Source organism: Mirounga angustirostris, unplaced genomic scaffold, assembly GCF_029215605.1.
Source record: "Mirounga angustirostris isolate CCGP_5_RB_7025 unplaced genomic scaffold, mMirAng1.0.hap1 SCAF_7, whole genome shotgun sequence".
In the NCBI taxonomy this organism is placed as follows: domain Eukaryota; kingdom Metazoa; phylum Chordata; class Mammalia; order Carnivora; family Phocidae; genus Mirounga; species Mirounga angustirostris.
The window spans coordinates 128,197,668-128,214,774 of record NW_026991715.1 but is presented as its reverse complement, the minus strand read 5'-3'; the positions used below and the strand labels follow the sequence as shown (position 1 = coordinate 128,214,774).

The window sequence follows — 17,107 nt, the reverse complement described above, 5'->3', positions numbered from 1 at the left end:
AATGGAATTTAATTTTGGAAAAGGGGAATTTATGATTTGGGAATCATCTAGTCATTCAAAAAATAGTTAACAAGCCCCTACCATGTACTAGATACCAACCCCCACACAAACTCTTACACAAACCCTTCATAAAGTCAAAAATCTTGTTCTCTTCTAAACCCATACTACTCTTTTCCTCCTCTGGGTTTCTACTAGTATTAGATTGCCTTCTTTATACAATACTAAATCCTATCCAAGTCTCAGAATCTACCTCAAATTCCACTTCCTCCCCAAAACATTTCCTGATAATTAGAAAGTACATTGCCCCTTCTTTTTACTTCTATACACTTAGTGTAATCAATCAATTGTGGGTCGGTCATATCTCCATCAAAGAACTTGGTATTTTGTTGGTTGTAGAAGTAAGGGCTAAGCATCCAATCCTGGTATAAATCCACAGAAAGGAAGATCTGTTTCCTATAGTTGCATGTCAACATTTCTTTAAGTTTTATTCTCTGGTTTATTCTTGCATTCCATATGTTAGCATATAAATATATTCCCTCATCGAACTTCCTGGAGAGAAAGTAGTATTTGTGAAATTAAAAGAGTTTAATTTATTAACATTTGTGCTACTCTTAAGAAGAAATTTATAAGGCAGTTTTTATTTTTAAAAAAATGAATAAGTATTACGAAGGAAATGCCATTCAAAGAGAGTGTGTGTGTAACAATGGAATCTGACTTAAATTTTATGGTCCAGGAAAATATTTCAAAAGTGGTTATATACAGTTACCTTCAGCAGCTAGGGTTCTCCACTCAAATCTTCAGAGAACTGGCATGTGTTACTGATAAGTAAATATTTGTTTCTCAAAATATATGAAAAATAGACAAAAGAAATATATACAAGTAAATATGAGATTATTTCATACTCCAAATGGATAATCACAATTTTCATGATGCCAATACCCAGATTTGTTTTAAGAAAGTCTAAGTGAATTCTTATTTTTGTTTAGTTTCAGATCTCTTCCAGAAATTTTCTGAACCACAGCAGACTAACTGGCTTTAACACAGCAAGGATGGGCCCATTGTTCCCATTATTTCAAAAGTCTCCTTGTGCAGAGTGCTGAAAAGTTAATACCTCTAGAGAAAACTAATCAGAAGCACAGCTGTTCAATAGGAATGAGAAGTTATGGAAAGCAGAGACCCAGGAATGACAGCAGCCAGAAAATTATAGATGATTTTGAGCACTGCTCAAAAATGAGGCCAAGAACATTTGGTATACTGGTCAAGTGAATGTCTCATGTCACTTATGACACTGGATCCCCATGATGATGTAACCACAGTGGTGAGGACTTAGGACTGGGTCTTTGAGGTACGAGTTTGTCACTGTGGAAATAAGTGTTGATAAAAAGTAGAGCTAGATGCCCTTATGTTTGATATCTATTATCTGTAAGGAACAAGTGACAGGGATCCTGGAGGCTTAACTAAGAGCAAAAATATAACACTAAAACATGAATCTTTAAGCTAACTAACAACATTTTCTGTTTTCTTCTCCCAGTCCAAATCACAGGTCTGTGGCCTGCACATAATCAGACATGATGGGGATGAGCCTACAAGAAAGACCCCATGGGACCATCTGGCCCAACACAGCTGCAAAAAAACAAGCCTCTCTGTCTGGAAAAAGTTGTGATGGACACAGAATTGGAAGGGCTTCCAAGAGAAATGGTGGATTCCTCCTAGGAACATTTGATATGGGCAGAGCACACAGCAGGGGCCTCTCCAACACAGGGCAGGGTATAACAGGCTTTTCCAGTGATGACTAATGCAGCTTATCCTTTAGGACTGCTCTCCCACAGTATAGTGAGGAAGGTGAGCCATCAGTCATATAATTATTTCCATAGATGTATCTCCATACATTTTTTTTAATTAAGAAAATTAAGATTTTCTGACACAAAATTGGCCCCACACAGCTCTTGTGAATGTCAACACAATTCAAAGGCTGGAAAGTGAAGAGTAATCAGTGTAAGCCAGTTCTGCTGCTTAAATTCAGCCCTGTCCTCAGTTAACATCAGGTCAGCATCAAATGATCTCTAATTTTCTTTCCAGATCAACCATATAGTTTCCTTTTTTGCCAACTTCAAGTAGAGGTAAAAAATAAAGACCACTGGAGAAAAAAATGTCATCATCTCCCTAGCCAAGAGCAAGTGTGAGAAAGAGGATATAGTCACTCCAAAGTCTTCACAGGAAGACCCAAGTGTCTATTCCTTGTATTGGTGTTTCAAGAAATGAAGCCTGATAACAAAGACCATTTGCCAAGACAAGGCACAATTTTCTTTGTCTAGATTTTGTTTGGAGTGGAGAATACGGAGAGAGGAAAAAAAAAAAAAACAGATGTGTGGGATAAGTTCTACATAAATGCATTTGAGAAGGAATCCTCTACTATGTGCAAAGGAGAGTCTTATTAGAGAGCAGGAGAGCTGAAGTTTAGGATCTGGGAGTGAAATTCTAACACAGAGTAACACTTGTAAAGGTACAATAGACTGGAATGAACTGAAATGCAGATTACAAAAGCAGAAAGTCCTAGCTAAGACTTTCATTCAAGAGAAGTTAAGAATACTTATATATAAATTCAATTCAATTCAATGATTGGCCATCTACTGTAAGTTTAGCATTATGCTAAAAACTGTTGAGAATACAAAGTTAATACATAGTACATCTCAAAATATTTGTAGTTCTCAGAAAGAAAAATTGTACAGTTTATCAGGTAAGAGGTCCTACTCACTTTTCACTTTAGTAGGGCCTTGGCCAAAATGGCATATTGAAAAGACAGAATTTGGAGTTACCAGACCTGGATTCAAATCCTGACTAAACAATTTATAAGTATAAATAGAGATGGTACTTTGCTTTGCCTACAGAGTGGGTTGAATGAGGGTGATGAGAACTGTAAAGCTTATACACACTGTTGTTCATAATTGTATCTCAATCTAACTACCTAACCATTCTAATTCTATTATGCCACTCCTCACAACCCCATAAACTAGAAAACATCGAAAGCTGCACCAGCCACTGCACAGATGAAAACTATGAGACTTTATTCTTACTACTGCTTAATGAGAAAGGCAATAAATTCAATGCAAAAACCAAACCGGTTTTCTCTTGTCAAAATCTCCTCAAAAATATGTGCAGAAAATATAGCTAAAATGCTTGTAGGCTGGCCTGGGGAGAAAAAATATATATATGTATTTGGATAATGTTCAAATATAGCACTGAACACACTTTTCTGAACACCTGGAGAGGCGAACCTGAGGAAACTGCCATGGTGGTGGCATCTCACTGGCCTTAAACATCAAGGAGAACTAAGAAAGGAAATAAAGTCTAAATACATGGCTGAAATACTATCTGGGTGTAAGGTCTGCAGTGGCCTCAGGAGACCTTGGCTGATATCAACTGATCTCCAGGGTTGAAAACTCAGGTGCTAATTATGAATTCACATGGGAGAGACCCTGGAGATCTAACCATGTCAAATATTTTCAAATTCCAACATATGGTAAGAAAATGAGGGGAGATGAATGAACTCCCAGCCAAATAAGACAAGTTATGTAGCTGCCTATCAGGTCAAAATGATTCCCCAAATGGAAAGGATTCCCCAAATCTCGTCAGACTTATACACTGGAGCCAGAAATTCTCCAATCTCATATTTTAGGCAGACAAGACATGGTCTTAAAAAGAAACAGCCAAAATCTCACTGCCACTTTCACCCGCTCTTGATTCTTCTTTGCCCACCAGATGACTGGTTTTGTGTTGTGTGCTACTCTTTTTGCTCAGTATATAGGTACAGTGCACAGCTATACAATCTGTGAAAACAAAAGACTCATGCTGGTGCCTCTCAGCAACAACTTTTCCCCCAAGAGGGACAGGGCTTGAGAAGAAAAATAAGTGTACACTTACTTTTCTATTTCTAAATCTGTTACTTTGATGAAGTAAAGTTTGATGAAAATGGACACACACACAGTGATGAATTTTAAAATGATGTAATAAAAGGGCAGTTTAAGAGTGAAATGAGAGAAATTCTGTCCCTTTTGGCATGAAACAATGAACCTGTGGATTATTTATGTTCACACAACTGTAGGTCTTTTGTGCATCTGCAGGCAGGATGACATCCCTATCACCTACCTCCTTGAGTCATTACCCTCCCACCAGTGCACAAAGAATAGAGAGGGAAATTTAGGGAAAATCTCTTCAATATCTAGAGATGGCTCTGATTATAGGACCCACAGACACTAATATGCTTCAATAAGAAACACGAATCTTGAAGCAAATACTAATGAAAACAATCTAGGATTCCAAGTTACAAATAAACATGTTTAAGCTTCAGTTATAATCACCATGGAGATTTTAATTCTCTATTGTAAATTAGCTTAGTTAGTGAGGTCCAGTGGGAATGAAAGTCATGCTTTTCAGCACTTTCTAAACCAAATTTGGATTTAATTAATTTCTTGACTGCAGATTATACTAGCAATTTCACAAATTGTACCAAGACAAAGGGCAAACTCATGTAGTTAATTCCCCATTATAGAAAACTGTCCAAAAAGCCTAGACATGTGGTCAGAAGCCTTAGGTTGAGATGCAGGTTTCTGGACCTTAGCTATGTGGCCTTGGACAAGTCACTTAATTTTTCTGAGGCTCAGCTGCCTCACCTGTGAAATGAATATTTAAAATATGTTTTGCAGTATTGTTATAAAGATCAAGGTGAGTCACATATATGAAAACACTTGGTAAAGTCTACTCTGCTATCCAATAACTGATATGTAAAAAGAACTGTTATTGAGGAACCAGCTCAATATTAATATTGATATTAATAATTAATATTAATTATCCCAAGATTGAAAAATATCACATCATAAATTGGTATAAAATACCACTCTATGTAAATATTTTTTTTAAAGATTTTATTTATTTATTTGAGAGAGAGAATGAGAGACAGCACAAGAGAGAAGAGGGTCAGAAGGAGAAGCAGGCCCCCCGCTGAGCAGGGAGCCCGATGCGGTACTCAATCCAGGGACTCCAGGATCATGACCTGAGCCGAAGGCAGTCGCTCAACCAACTGAGCCACCCAGGTGCCCCTGTAAATATTTGTTGAGTTAAAGAAAGAATATAGGAATAAAGTGATATTTCTGTACTTTTAAGCAGATTTCTTTGAAAGTCAACTTACTAGCCCAGTGGTTTCCAAGTGGTGTTTTTATAGAAGCCCAGAGATCTCTGAAGGGGAAGCTACACAGAGCAAATGAGAAGACATGCAGTTAGAGCTCCAAAATTCTCACCTAACTTCAAACAGAGCATCTTCTGGTATAAATAGAGTTTTTAAGGTTGTAAATGTCAAAGCAAACAAATTCAGCTCATTCAGAGTTGCTTTGTTTGTCTCTATACTTGGATCCTAACCAGTGGATTTCTGCCACATCCCAGCATTTCTTTGACATATCTCTTTTAAAATATAAGGGGAAATATCATTGATGTTATAATTCACCAAACATCCTAAATCTCAGACAAGTCTAAATCTGGTCATTGGTGTAAAGAATAAATACCCTGATGTTTCTAAAGACTTTACTTTGATTCAATGGTTGGAGTCAAATACTCTCCGACAGGCTCTGGAAAGACAAGTGAAAGGTCTTTAACTATTATTTCCTGCTTTTCTGGTACCTCCTGTGTGTGTGCACACATGGCCAGTGGCCTGTCTCAGGAGGCCAACTGGAATAGCGGGAAGAGTACTGAATTGGGAGTCAGGAGATTTAAGCTCAGTCATAGCTCTGGAACAAACTCATGATGCAGTCTTTGACAAATCTCTAGATCTCTAAATCTTTTTGAAAAATAGACTAAAGATCTCCTCAGGTCCTATAAATGCAGAAGTTCTATGATCTATGTATAAATGACATGCTTTAAGGGGGTTACTCTGGAATAAGCCCGTAGAGGAACATACCTGTTGTAAGATTTAATTTTGATTTATCTCATACACTGTACAGGATATAAAATATACTAAGACTTCATGAGCAATATAGAAATACTCTGATGACCGGCTCACAGGTTTATCATGATGGCTACAGCTTACTGTGCTGGAAGAACTTTCCTTGGAATATAAAACACAACAGCTTAACATCTTCTTATAGACTTGTTCAGAATGGTTTTGTTTCTTTAACAAAATCCTGGCTCCATTAAAAGAAATTATAGGGTAGTGGCTTGTTAACTACAGAAGTGGGGAGCTATAGAGACTCAAGAATACTATTTCTTTTTAAACTGATGTACAGGCTTTCATTAAAAATAAAACAGCATGGAAGATTTATGAAAATACACAGATTTACTTATTCTTCTCAAGGGCAATGAACCCAAACCAAATGCTATAATCATAAATGAAGATCCTGCTTTGCTCTGTGCTTTATCTTAGCCCTAAAGAAAACTTTCATCTATTTATATTCAGTCTGCTCCTATCATTTTGTTTATTTAGACTTACATGCAACAGTATTTTGCCTACTTATCACTACCAATGCTTACAACTCCTTTTTAAAAGCCAAATTGATGTCAGAAACCCAAATTTCATCCATTTGTTAATCTTTTGGTACCACATTCTGGGAGGTCAGTATCTGGTCATGGTCTTCAGTTTCATATGATATGCAATATTTGTATCTCGTGAATCTGATCTAAATAACCCAGTCTTGGAAATCAATCTAAAGAGGCCATTTGGCTTACAAAAATACTACTTGGCCTACAGAATATGCACTGGTCCAGCACACAGAACTACATTGCCCCTTATCCTCCCCGGTCTCACAGAGCTGCCCATGGAAGAAAGAAATAAGTAGCATTATCTATGAAATATGTTTGAGGCAGTGACATTTTACTACAAAGAACTGCCTGTCACTATTCTCTATCTTGCATTCTTTGTGTCTTGAAGGTTTTAGGCTCTCCAAGAATTTCCCCTTAAAATTCAGTTGCGTGGAGACAGGGTTAAGGGTTGGGGGTGGGTGGATCATTGTAGCAACTCAAGAGTTGAACTGAAGAATCTGAGAAAAGAAAAACATATGCTGAAGGAAGATGTGTGAAATCACCAAAAATCAACATTGCCTATCTCATAATCTTGCCACCTCATATTATTTATCCCTGCAAAAAATGCAAACCCTTTTGCCTTCAGCAAACACTAGATTTCTAGTTTCAAAAAATAAGCAAAACATCTCCAAATGACAATAGTTGAAGACATGTCTTATTTTCTCCTACTGACTTAGCAATTTTCTGAGATATCAATGAAAAACCATTGTATTTGGCCATTTTGGGAGCTTTCCTCTACACTGGGACAATTAACGATAATTAAGAAAATGTGAATGGTGGCAGATTGTGATCATCCTTTTCCTGATTGTGTTTATCAGAGTGTTTCATTCAGCTCCCACAGTTGGTCCATTAATCCAGTCGTGTTCAAATGGCTTTACAGATAATTACATTCCCAAACTCTCAATTTCCATACATTCTGTTTAGTAAAACTGATCTGCCTGAGAATATGCCTGTAGTGCTCTGTCACAATCTCCTGCCTCTTTACAAACGACAGACAGAAGTTTTTATCCAGCCAGAATCTTTTACCAGCTCATGGTTCATGACCCACAAATGTCAAAACTTCTGGGACACCAAATGAAGAAACTTTTTCAAATATCTGCATCAGTACTAAGAAAATGAATTATTCTAATGACAGTGTAGCAAAACCTTTCGTAAATCGTGTAGTTGTAAATTCTTTGCTTTTGGCAAAATTGGAAGACCAAAATCAACTTGTCAGCTGATAGATCATTAAAATTAATCTTGATGAAAGTACATCATGTGAATTTTGGCATTTACTACAGAAAAAAAAAATCAAAGAACTGAGTGAATATTTCTATAATTTCACACTAATACTGCTACAACAAACTTCTTCCATTCTCATATATTTATTTGTATGAACAAGATTTATCAGTATTTATGTATTTAAAAATAGAAATAGGGGCATCTGGGTGGCTCAGTGGGTTAAGCATCTGCCTTCAGCTCAGGTCATGATCCCAGGGTCCTGGGATCTAGCCCTGCATCAGGTTCCCTACTCAGCGGGGAGTTTGCTTATCCCTCTCCCTCTGCCGCTCCCCCCTGCTCATGCTCTCTCTCTCTCTCTTTCATTTGCTCTCTCTCAAATAAATAAATAAAATCTTGAAAAATACAAATAAAATTAATGTCAAATCCTGTTTCATCCAAGCAACAAACAGTGCCCATAGATACATGAACTGGGTGGGAAAAGACATGCCCTATGTATCATATTAGTAAGGGTATTTCTAATAAAAATTTGCTTTCTTTGTCAATAATTATCAACAATTTTAATATATATTATCTTCTTTTTATTAACCATGCACTGAGAATACTTGTAGTGATAATGCAATCCAGAATAATGTTTTTAAATACTTTGTGCCTTATGGTCACAGGAAATTAGTTTTTAACATTAATTTATTATCATATAATGAATACATATCTTTTTTAAAGGTATATAATAAGTGGTCCATAAACAACATTAAGAATAAGGCTAGTGACATTTTGAATTCCGAGAGAAAAATGGAATAAAAATTGAAGTTTTAGGAGAAAGAGATATAAAATTTCCAACTGTTAAGAAGAGCTTATTCCTGCATTTTTAAAACAGTTATTGCATTTTAGTAGAAAACTGCATTTATGTGCCATTGGACACATTCTAAAAAGTGATACAATAGTCTTAATTGTGTCAATGTTTACAATACAATGGCAATTACATCATTGTAACTATTTCTCTTATAATAACAATTTCGGATGTCAATTTAAAAATGTGCAAGGAGATTCATAGTTTTCAAAATTGTTAGAAGAGCAAAGTTGCTTGACACTACTGCACTTGCCAATAGTGAGGTAATTTTGTGGCACATTGAGCAGGTTATAAGCAAGTTTGGAAAGCACAATATGCCCTGAAGGCTCAGAAGGCCCACTGGAACCATCTGCTCTTCTACCATCCAAAATGCCCGCATATACTCAGTGGTCTCTCTGGTATCTGTAAATTGTATGTGATTTCTCTTCCAAATACTTAATTTACATTGTCACTCTGCTATCAAAGGATGGACAGTGTTTCACTAAATCTTACCTGAAATTAATTACTCATTTTAATTTTTAAGCAATGTCATCATCACTAACAATGTGTCATTTGGAGATGGGAGTTCTTAGATGGAACAGGACACTCTCCCAGGAGTCCCTAGTCCCAGTTTAGCCACTACCAGCTAAATGAATCTAGGCTATTCTGGTAAACTCTGCAATCTCAGTCTTTCAAACTGTAAAAGGAAGAAAATATTTGTTTTTCTACATCACTGGGTTTTTGTAAGAAAAGATGTGTTACTTCTTGCCAGTCTGCTAAAATCTATATAAAACTGAAGTTATTTTCATTATTATTATTATTTGACCAGAAATGATTACTGATTATTTACCGTGCCTCTAGCACTATGCTAGACACTACTGGGAAATAGAATTTCCATCCTTAAAGAGCTTCCAAACTAGTTGGAGGACATGAGAGTGAGAAGGATGTTGGTATAATAAGGATAAAATAACATATGATAAAAAGCAATAGTGTTGGTTTGACATTCATCTTGCTCATTTTGTTATTCAATAAGAGAGGACATTCCCTGGCTACCACTGACCAACCACTAGAGAACACATCCCATGAACTTAAGACTATGTTTTCTGCTTTTCAGCATAAATATGAACTATAAGAAAAAGAGAGCTAGCTATGTGCTCTCTTATCATCTCAACTTCCCCCAAATTAGAGGGACTTAAATATAAAGCAAAGGTTTTTTTTCAGTTTATGCATATATTTATATATTATTTTGAAGCTTTGGGCTTTTACTTAAGAGAAAATTCAATGAAAATGTGACACTATTTACAGAAGGTGGTACCCTAAAATAAAAAACATAAAACACAATGAAATTTGCTCCGTTTATTGATTCAACACATCTTTAATGAACAGTGGAAAATACTGGAGAATATCACAGAGCAAGTCTCTACCCTCATGGAGTTAATATTCTAGTGGGACAGGAGAAACAAAACAAGTAAACAAAAAATAAGGTATTTCCATTTAGAGAGTGACATGGGAGTGGGTGAGATACAAAGGTCTAAGAAAAGAGTCAACAGGCATAGAGACCCAATATCAAGTTCAAAAGGCTTCAACCAGAAATATACTCAGTGTATCCAAATCATCGAGAAATGTGGCTGAAGCATAAGGACAGAACAGTGGGAAATGAGGTCATAGAAGAAGCTTGGGCCAGATCAAGTAGACTTTTGTAGGCTGAGGTATAGAGTTAGACTTTTATTCTAAGTGCACTGGGAAGCCATTGGAATATTTTAAGCAAGTAAATGATATTACTTGGCATGTGTTTTTAAAATACATTCTGGCAGATTTGTTGATATGGAAATGGGTGAGAATATTCTGATCAATATGTCCTAAAAAACAAACAAACAAAAAAAACAGCCTCAACAAAAGAGGTCAAGAGGAAAGATGGGAGAGAGGATGGAGTAAGGAATGAGACACCAAGAGAAATGACTGAGGTAGAATACAATGTCAGTCCAATCCACCGTGCCATTATAAAAGCAGTTTGTCCTTAGAAATGGATCTTCCTTTTCTTACTTCTTTCTCCCCCTTACTCTAGATTCCTTAGGTACTCCCAATGACCTTATTTGTCTTCTAGCTGTCCAAATGTCCCCACTACTCATATCTAATGTGCCAAATTAATCAACTATTTCTTCTCTGAGCCCCATAAAAAAAAAAAAGTTTATTCTCTCAATGAAGTTTTCTTCAGCAAGGTGTTAAAAGGAAAGGACTCTGATTTTACTAACACTAAAATGACAGTCCTCTAACAACTCCAAGTATCTATGCATCTTAAAAGCTTGTTAAAATACACGAATAGCAATTGAGAAAGTTTACATAACTATGTAAGGGATTTTTTTTTTAAGATTTTCATTTATTTTTTTGAGAGAGTGAGAAGGCCGGCGGGGGGGGGGGCGGTCTGGGATGTGGGGGTGGGAAGCAGAGGCAGAGGGAGAAGCTGGCTCCCTGCTGAGCAAAGGGCCTGATGTGGGACTTGATGCCAGGACCCTGGGATTATGATCTGAGCCCAAGGCAGATGCTTAACTGACTGAGCCACCCAGGCGCCCCCATGTAATGAATTTTAGACAGTATGAAAGAATGGCAGTAATAGCAAGAATGTGATGAGGGGCACTCTCTCTCTATAATCCACCTCTATCTATTATAGTATCTAGCATAGGGCTTAATATATAGATATTTAGGAGAGAATGAATTAATACATTTTATACAATGTATTGATTTATTGAAGAATAAGAACACCTGTTCTCCTTATGTGATTATTTCAGTATATTTCTCTGCTTTTAGTTCCAGAAAACAGAAAAATGTAGTTAAAGAAATTACACTGTTCTACCAAAAAAGAAAGCTATTAATGCCTGACTACCTCACCTAAGGAAAAGTTCAACTAACACTATTCTATGCCATTGATAGCCGAACTTAGTGACTCAATAAATCATAAGTTTAAAATGTAAAGCAAATTATAATGCTAGTAATTTTTAAGACATGAAGAGATAAACAAGGAGAGGGAGTTAGGTTGAAAAAATTTTAAGTCAGCATAGTGATGTCTCAAGTGCAAAGTACTATGGGGAAAGGAAAAGATACTCCAAATTCATTTGGAGATTAACTGTATATTTAGACAGCCCTGATCATCTTGCAGTGACCTATTCAGCAGCACTTACATTCTGAGAGGCACATGGATTCACATAACTACTTATCAGCCAATTACTTTCATAATTATAGACTCAGACCAGACACTTGTTATTCCTACCAAGATGCTTTAAGTAATCACCTGGTGCAAATTAATAGGAGACATTAGCTCACATTCGGAAGTGTTTCCAAAATAATCACTCCTCATTTTTCAGTATCATCTGGGAAGAAAGAAAGCCACATAAATTTTGATACACCTGATACTTACATTTTAATGCTAAAACATGTTCTATTTATTTTCTAATATAGTAAAACATTTGACTGCTCTCCAACAGAGGACATGGTCATAAATGGAGCTTTTCTTGATTCAAATCATGACTACAAATATAATTCATTTTACTGTAACATCCTCAATGATGAAGTATGAAGTATGATTTCCTCCTGTACTCATTACCCCAAATACCTTTTCCTCTCATTTGACAGTAGCTATAAGGAGCAGACCTTCCTTTTTACCACCATCTAATTTGCTGTTTTTAGTTACCAATAAATTAGGAAATCATGTTATCACTGATCATTTTTATGAGAAAGTCATCATAAATTCAAACCAGTATTCTTCTTAAAAAAAATTCAAACCAGTATTTCCAATTCAAATATATAACTACAGAGCTTTTTTACTTCTTTGATTTTATGTTTTTATCACTTTATCTTATACTAAAAATACTGATTTAGTAATGACATTAACGTATTTATTAGTGTTATCTTACTATATATTATACACACGTACACACACATATATAAAGGTTGGTTCAAAATAACAGTACTTGGGCGCCTGGGTGGCTCAGTCAGTTAAGCATCTGCCTTAGGCTCAGGCCATGATCCAGGGGTCCTGGGATCGAGCCCTGGGTCAGGCTCCCTGCTAAGCAGGGAATCTACTTCTCCCTCTGCCCCTCCCCCCCACTTTTGCTCTCTCTCTCTCTCTCTCTCTCTCAAATAAATAAATAAAATCTTTTAAAACGCAGTTTAAATTTTTTTTTGCAGTTTGTTTTGGCCATAGGACATATCCCACTAGCAGTGCGTAGTCAAATTATTGTTTTAAAATTACTTGAAATCAATGTGACTAAGCCAGCAATGCAAAAGTAGGTACATTATGTTTCATTTTACTTGTGATTTTAGGGACTTTTTTCTTTAATTCTGTCTTATAATTACATACAACATTTCAGTGGTTAGGCTGAGTTCGATCTATGAAACCATGTACGTTCGGAGGTTTCTAGTTTCTATCCTTACTATCTCTAATCTCTTCCTTCCTTCCCACTAAACATTTTTATTAATTTCTGGTTTATCCTTCCATTTTTCTTTATTCTTTTCTTAAACTTTATTTTCAAATAATTTTCAGTTTTCAGAAAAGTTGCAAAGATAGCAGAGAGAGGTCTATATGCCCTTCATCGAGCTTTCCCCAATGTTGACATCTCACATAACCATGCATTTGTCAAAAATGAGAAATTAACACTGGCACAACACTAACAACTAAATTACAGACTTTTACTCATATTTCACTAGTTTTTCCATTAACATCCTCTTTCTGTTCCAGGACCTAATCGAGGATATCTCATTTCATTTAGGTCATGTTTATAAAAGTAAGGTAGCTAGAATATATTTTTATTATACATTTATTTATATACCTCTTTCTTAGATAAAAGGGAATACTACACACATTTGTCCTCTTTTTTTTTCTTTGATTTTTTTTTAAGATTTTATTTATTTATTTGACAGAGAGAGACACAGCGAGAGAGGGAACACAAGCAGGGGGAGTGGGAGAGGGAGAAGCAGGCTTCCCGCTGAGCAGGGAGCCCGATGTGGGGCTCGATCCCAGGACCCTGGGATCATGACCTGAGCCGAAGGCAGACGCTTAACGACTGAGTCACCCAGGCGCCCCCTTTTTTTTTTTTTAAGATTTTATTTATTTATTTGACAGAGAGAGACACAGTAAGAGAGGGAACACAAGCAGGGGGAGTGGGAAAGGGAGAAGCAGGCTTCGCCGAGCAGGGAGCCCGATGCGGGACTTGATCCCAGGACCCTGGGATCGTGACCTGAGCCGAAGGCAGACGCTTAACGAGTAAGCCACCCAGGTGCCCTTTCTTTTTCTTTTTTAAATTAACAGTATATCCTGAAAGTTATTCCACAGTAGTATATATAACTATTCTTCATTCCTTTTTATACTAGTTTGTATTCTATTGTATAGATATGCTATAGTTTAATGTCATCTATACACAAAGATTTTAGCTGTTCAATAATAAACTTAATCACTGTGGTGAACTTTTTTGAATAAAATGGTAAATTACTAAAAAAACAGTCATGTCCAGAGCCTAATGATTAAAAACCCTAAGTGTAAGTGATCACATGACTAAACCTTACAAAAGAAGTTGATACAACAAACATCACTATTGAATAAGTACAAATAACATGTTTTAACTTTTTTCTTTTACTGCACATGGATCTCTTCTTAGAATAATGTTTCTAAATCCATAAAATAAAATGCATAAAGTTAAAAATAAAACCAATTATAATGAAATACACTTTTCAAATCACTAAATTTGTGAAATAGTAATATGTGTGCATCTTTTTTTTTCCAGGTTTTAGAACTTTTTATTGCATATTAAAAAAATTGTGCATTCCAATAATTAAAATCATTTTAACAAAAAAAAAGGACACTCTGATTAAACCGCATTTTACAGCCTGCAGGACACCCCGGACCAGCTTGGTTTTTACTCTCGATTTCACTGTCGTCCCACCCAGCTTCTTCCTTCACCAACATGCAAGTTCTTTTCCTTCCCTGCCAGCCAGACTGGCAGATGGGAGAGGCAGGCGCCTTCGTTGTCAGTAGTTCTCGATTCTTTGATGTGAAAAGGGGCAGCATAGTCATTTAAACTTGATCCAACCACTTTGCATCTTACAAAGTTAAACAGCTAAAAGAAGGAAAATAAGAAGGCAATGCTTGTGAATCACTACGATTCGCCTGCTTGCTTCTCCTGTTCAGTCGTTTCTTTTGAAGGCAGTGGATTTCTCTCTTGCGTTTCTGACTTCTTCAATTTTGACTTATCGAATTTCTCAATCTCAGCTGTATCAGGTTTGTCAAACATGGTTGCAGAGGAAGCGGAGCGAGGTGTGTGTGCAAGTTAAGTCCGGTCTGTTCAGTGGCTGCTGCCGAATCTATGTGTGCGTCTTTATTGATGCATTCAATAACAAGATCTAGTAGCAGTTTAATAACTATCAATTCAAAGTAATCATGAATATAAATCATGTTTCAAACTTTCTGTAAATTTTATAATGTGACATGAAAATATTGTTATTCCTATTGTTGATGAAGTCTCATATTGGTATTGCCATTATTGCTGTGGTTTGTAGCTTACATTTTTAATTGAAGGAAACATAAAATTTCAGCTAAAGGTTAATGCAAATAAAGACATAATTGTTCCTCATTCAAGTTCACAGAACCTCGTTTTCTCCCCATAGACCCCAAGTTACAAACCTCTGCCTTAATGTCAAGAAAGAGCAGGGAAAGAAAATACTACCTAGGTATTTTGCTAGTTTGCTAGTTTAAGAAAAGCAGGAAATTACTGTTTATTGAACATCCATTATTTTTTAGGAAAGATAGATGAGGGTTTATATATATATAGGTACGGCCATTAATTTCTGTTATATATATGTGTATATATGTATGTATATGTATATGTATGTGTATGTATATATGTATGTATAAACATATATATAATAAAGTTGAATCCCCACAAAACCCAATGAGTCTAAAAGAAGTTTAGTAACTTTTCCATTAGTAAGGACAGAGTCAGAAATCAAGGTTTATATGATGTCCACTATCTCATGAAGCCTTATATAGCAACATACCAGGGGTATTTGCCCTTTAACAGAGAAAGCTACAGGAAACTGTTAGAAAGAAAAGGAGGAGAGGGAGAAAGAATTGCTCTAGTGGTAAAATTTCAGATATGAGAAATGATCCAGAAAGGATATTCTTCTGGGTTCATTCCTTTCTTAAAATCCTTCAGATCACTTTGCTATTTTATATATGTGTGAGATCAGCCTCACACACTATCTTTGATTATCTTCCATGAGAGTGCCTTCTCTATTGCCAACACTCTCTGAATATTTTAATTAAAGGAATGAAATACATATAGAACAATAAGGTAGCTTTTAAAGATCTCTCTTAGTAATCACTGCCGTGTTTTAGTCACATTAGGTTGTTCCTTACCACCATGTTAGAGTAAGGTTGTATATTTAGAGCTCAGAGATCCCAAATGGCGAAACTTGAAAAGCTGGCATTCTGTAAGACAGGACTGGATACACAGTGAGTATTGGAATGCAGGCAGGTGATTAATCTCTCCTGGCTATAGCTGATTCAGCACACACTCGATCTCATAGGCACAGTCACATATCTACTCACGGCTCATGTTCCAGAAGTGAATGCCTGACATGCACATCTCACCTGAGATATCCAACTGGTGCAGTACTGGATGATACAGCATCAGCGTTATCAAGAAATATCCACATATCCTCTTTAAAGCTAGTTTACTAAACTAACGCTACTAATCCATTAGGTTATAAGCACCAAAAATTCTGAAAAACCCTATAGTCTTCATTTTTTTATGACTTACAACACTATTTTAGCAGCCAAAATGTTTGCATAATAGGTGTTTTGCAGACAGCTTCATTTCATATTTGATTTTTTTAAGTCCATGAGGTGCTTAGCATGGGAAAAAAATTTTTCTGTCCCAGGCTGATTATGTATCCAAACTGAACTATAGCCTGTTGACTTCAGCCTTTGCTTACAAAAGGGATAAAACTCTAGGGGAAAAAGCCAAGTTCTGTCCACTGGCCAAGTCAAAACGAGTAGTCTCCAGAGCTAGTCATCACAGAAAGTCTGCCTGCCAAATGCTTCACACTGTTTTCTTTGGCTGCTGTTCATAGCTTGAGTTTGTTCCAGGACACATGGCCTCATGTCAGTAGCTCACCCTACCACTCACTAACCTTCTGCACAAATCACCTCCTCTACTTCATCAGCATTATACTTCCTTGTCCCCTGCGGTAGATTGTTTGCAGGAATGACCACAATTCCTCCCATCTCATATGCCCTTTTGTAGTGTAACTTTGCCCCTCTTCCCATCAAGAGATGGAATCTATTTCCCTTCTGCTTGAATCTAGGCTGGCCCTGTGACTTGCTTTGACCAGCAGAATGCAGTAGAAGTAATACCATGTGACTTCAAAGACAAGGCCTTCAGAGGCCTTACAGTTTTCATATTTCTCTCTCTTGGAACACTGAGACTACCATACATTAAAGAAGTC

General features: G+C 36.4%; 1 protein-coding gene and 1 long non-coding RNA gene across 2 annotated transcripts; both read right to left on the bottom strand.

The window, feature by feature from the left end:
* Positions 1–4,417: 4,417 nt before the first annotated feature.
* Positions 4,418–16,534, bottom strand: LOC123833974 (uncharacterized). The gene is made up of 4 exons (XR_010413334.1): positions 16,251–16,534; positions 11,898–11,976; positions 5,186–5,244; positions 4,418–5,096 (listed from the first exon to the last, which is right to left on the bottom strand). It is a non-coding gene; the product is annotated as an uncharacterized LOC123833974 (long non-coding RNA).
* Positions 13,313–15,373, bottom strand: LOC135361430 (thymosin beta-4-like). Its single transcript, XM_064596808.1, has one exon. The coding sequence runs from the start codon at positions 14,890–14,892 to the stop codon at positions 14,758–14,760; it is 135 nt and encodes a 44-aa protein (XP_064452878.1). The 5' UTR covers positions 14,893–15,373; the 3' UTR covers positions 13,313–14,757.
* Positions 16,535–17,107: the final 573 nt, after the last annotated feature.

Excerpts from the sequence above, each read along its gene's own strand:
- LOC135361430 (XM_064596808.1), bottom strand. The coding sequence starts at position 14,892 with ATGTTTGACAAACCTGATACAGCTGAGATTGAGAAATTCGATAAGTCA.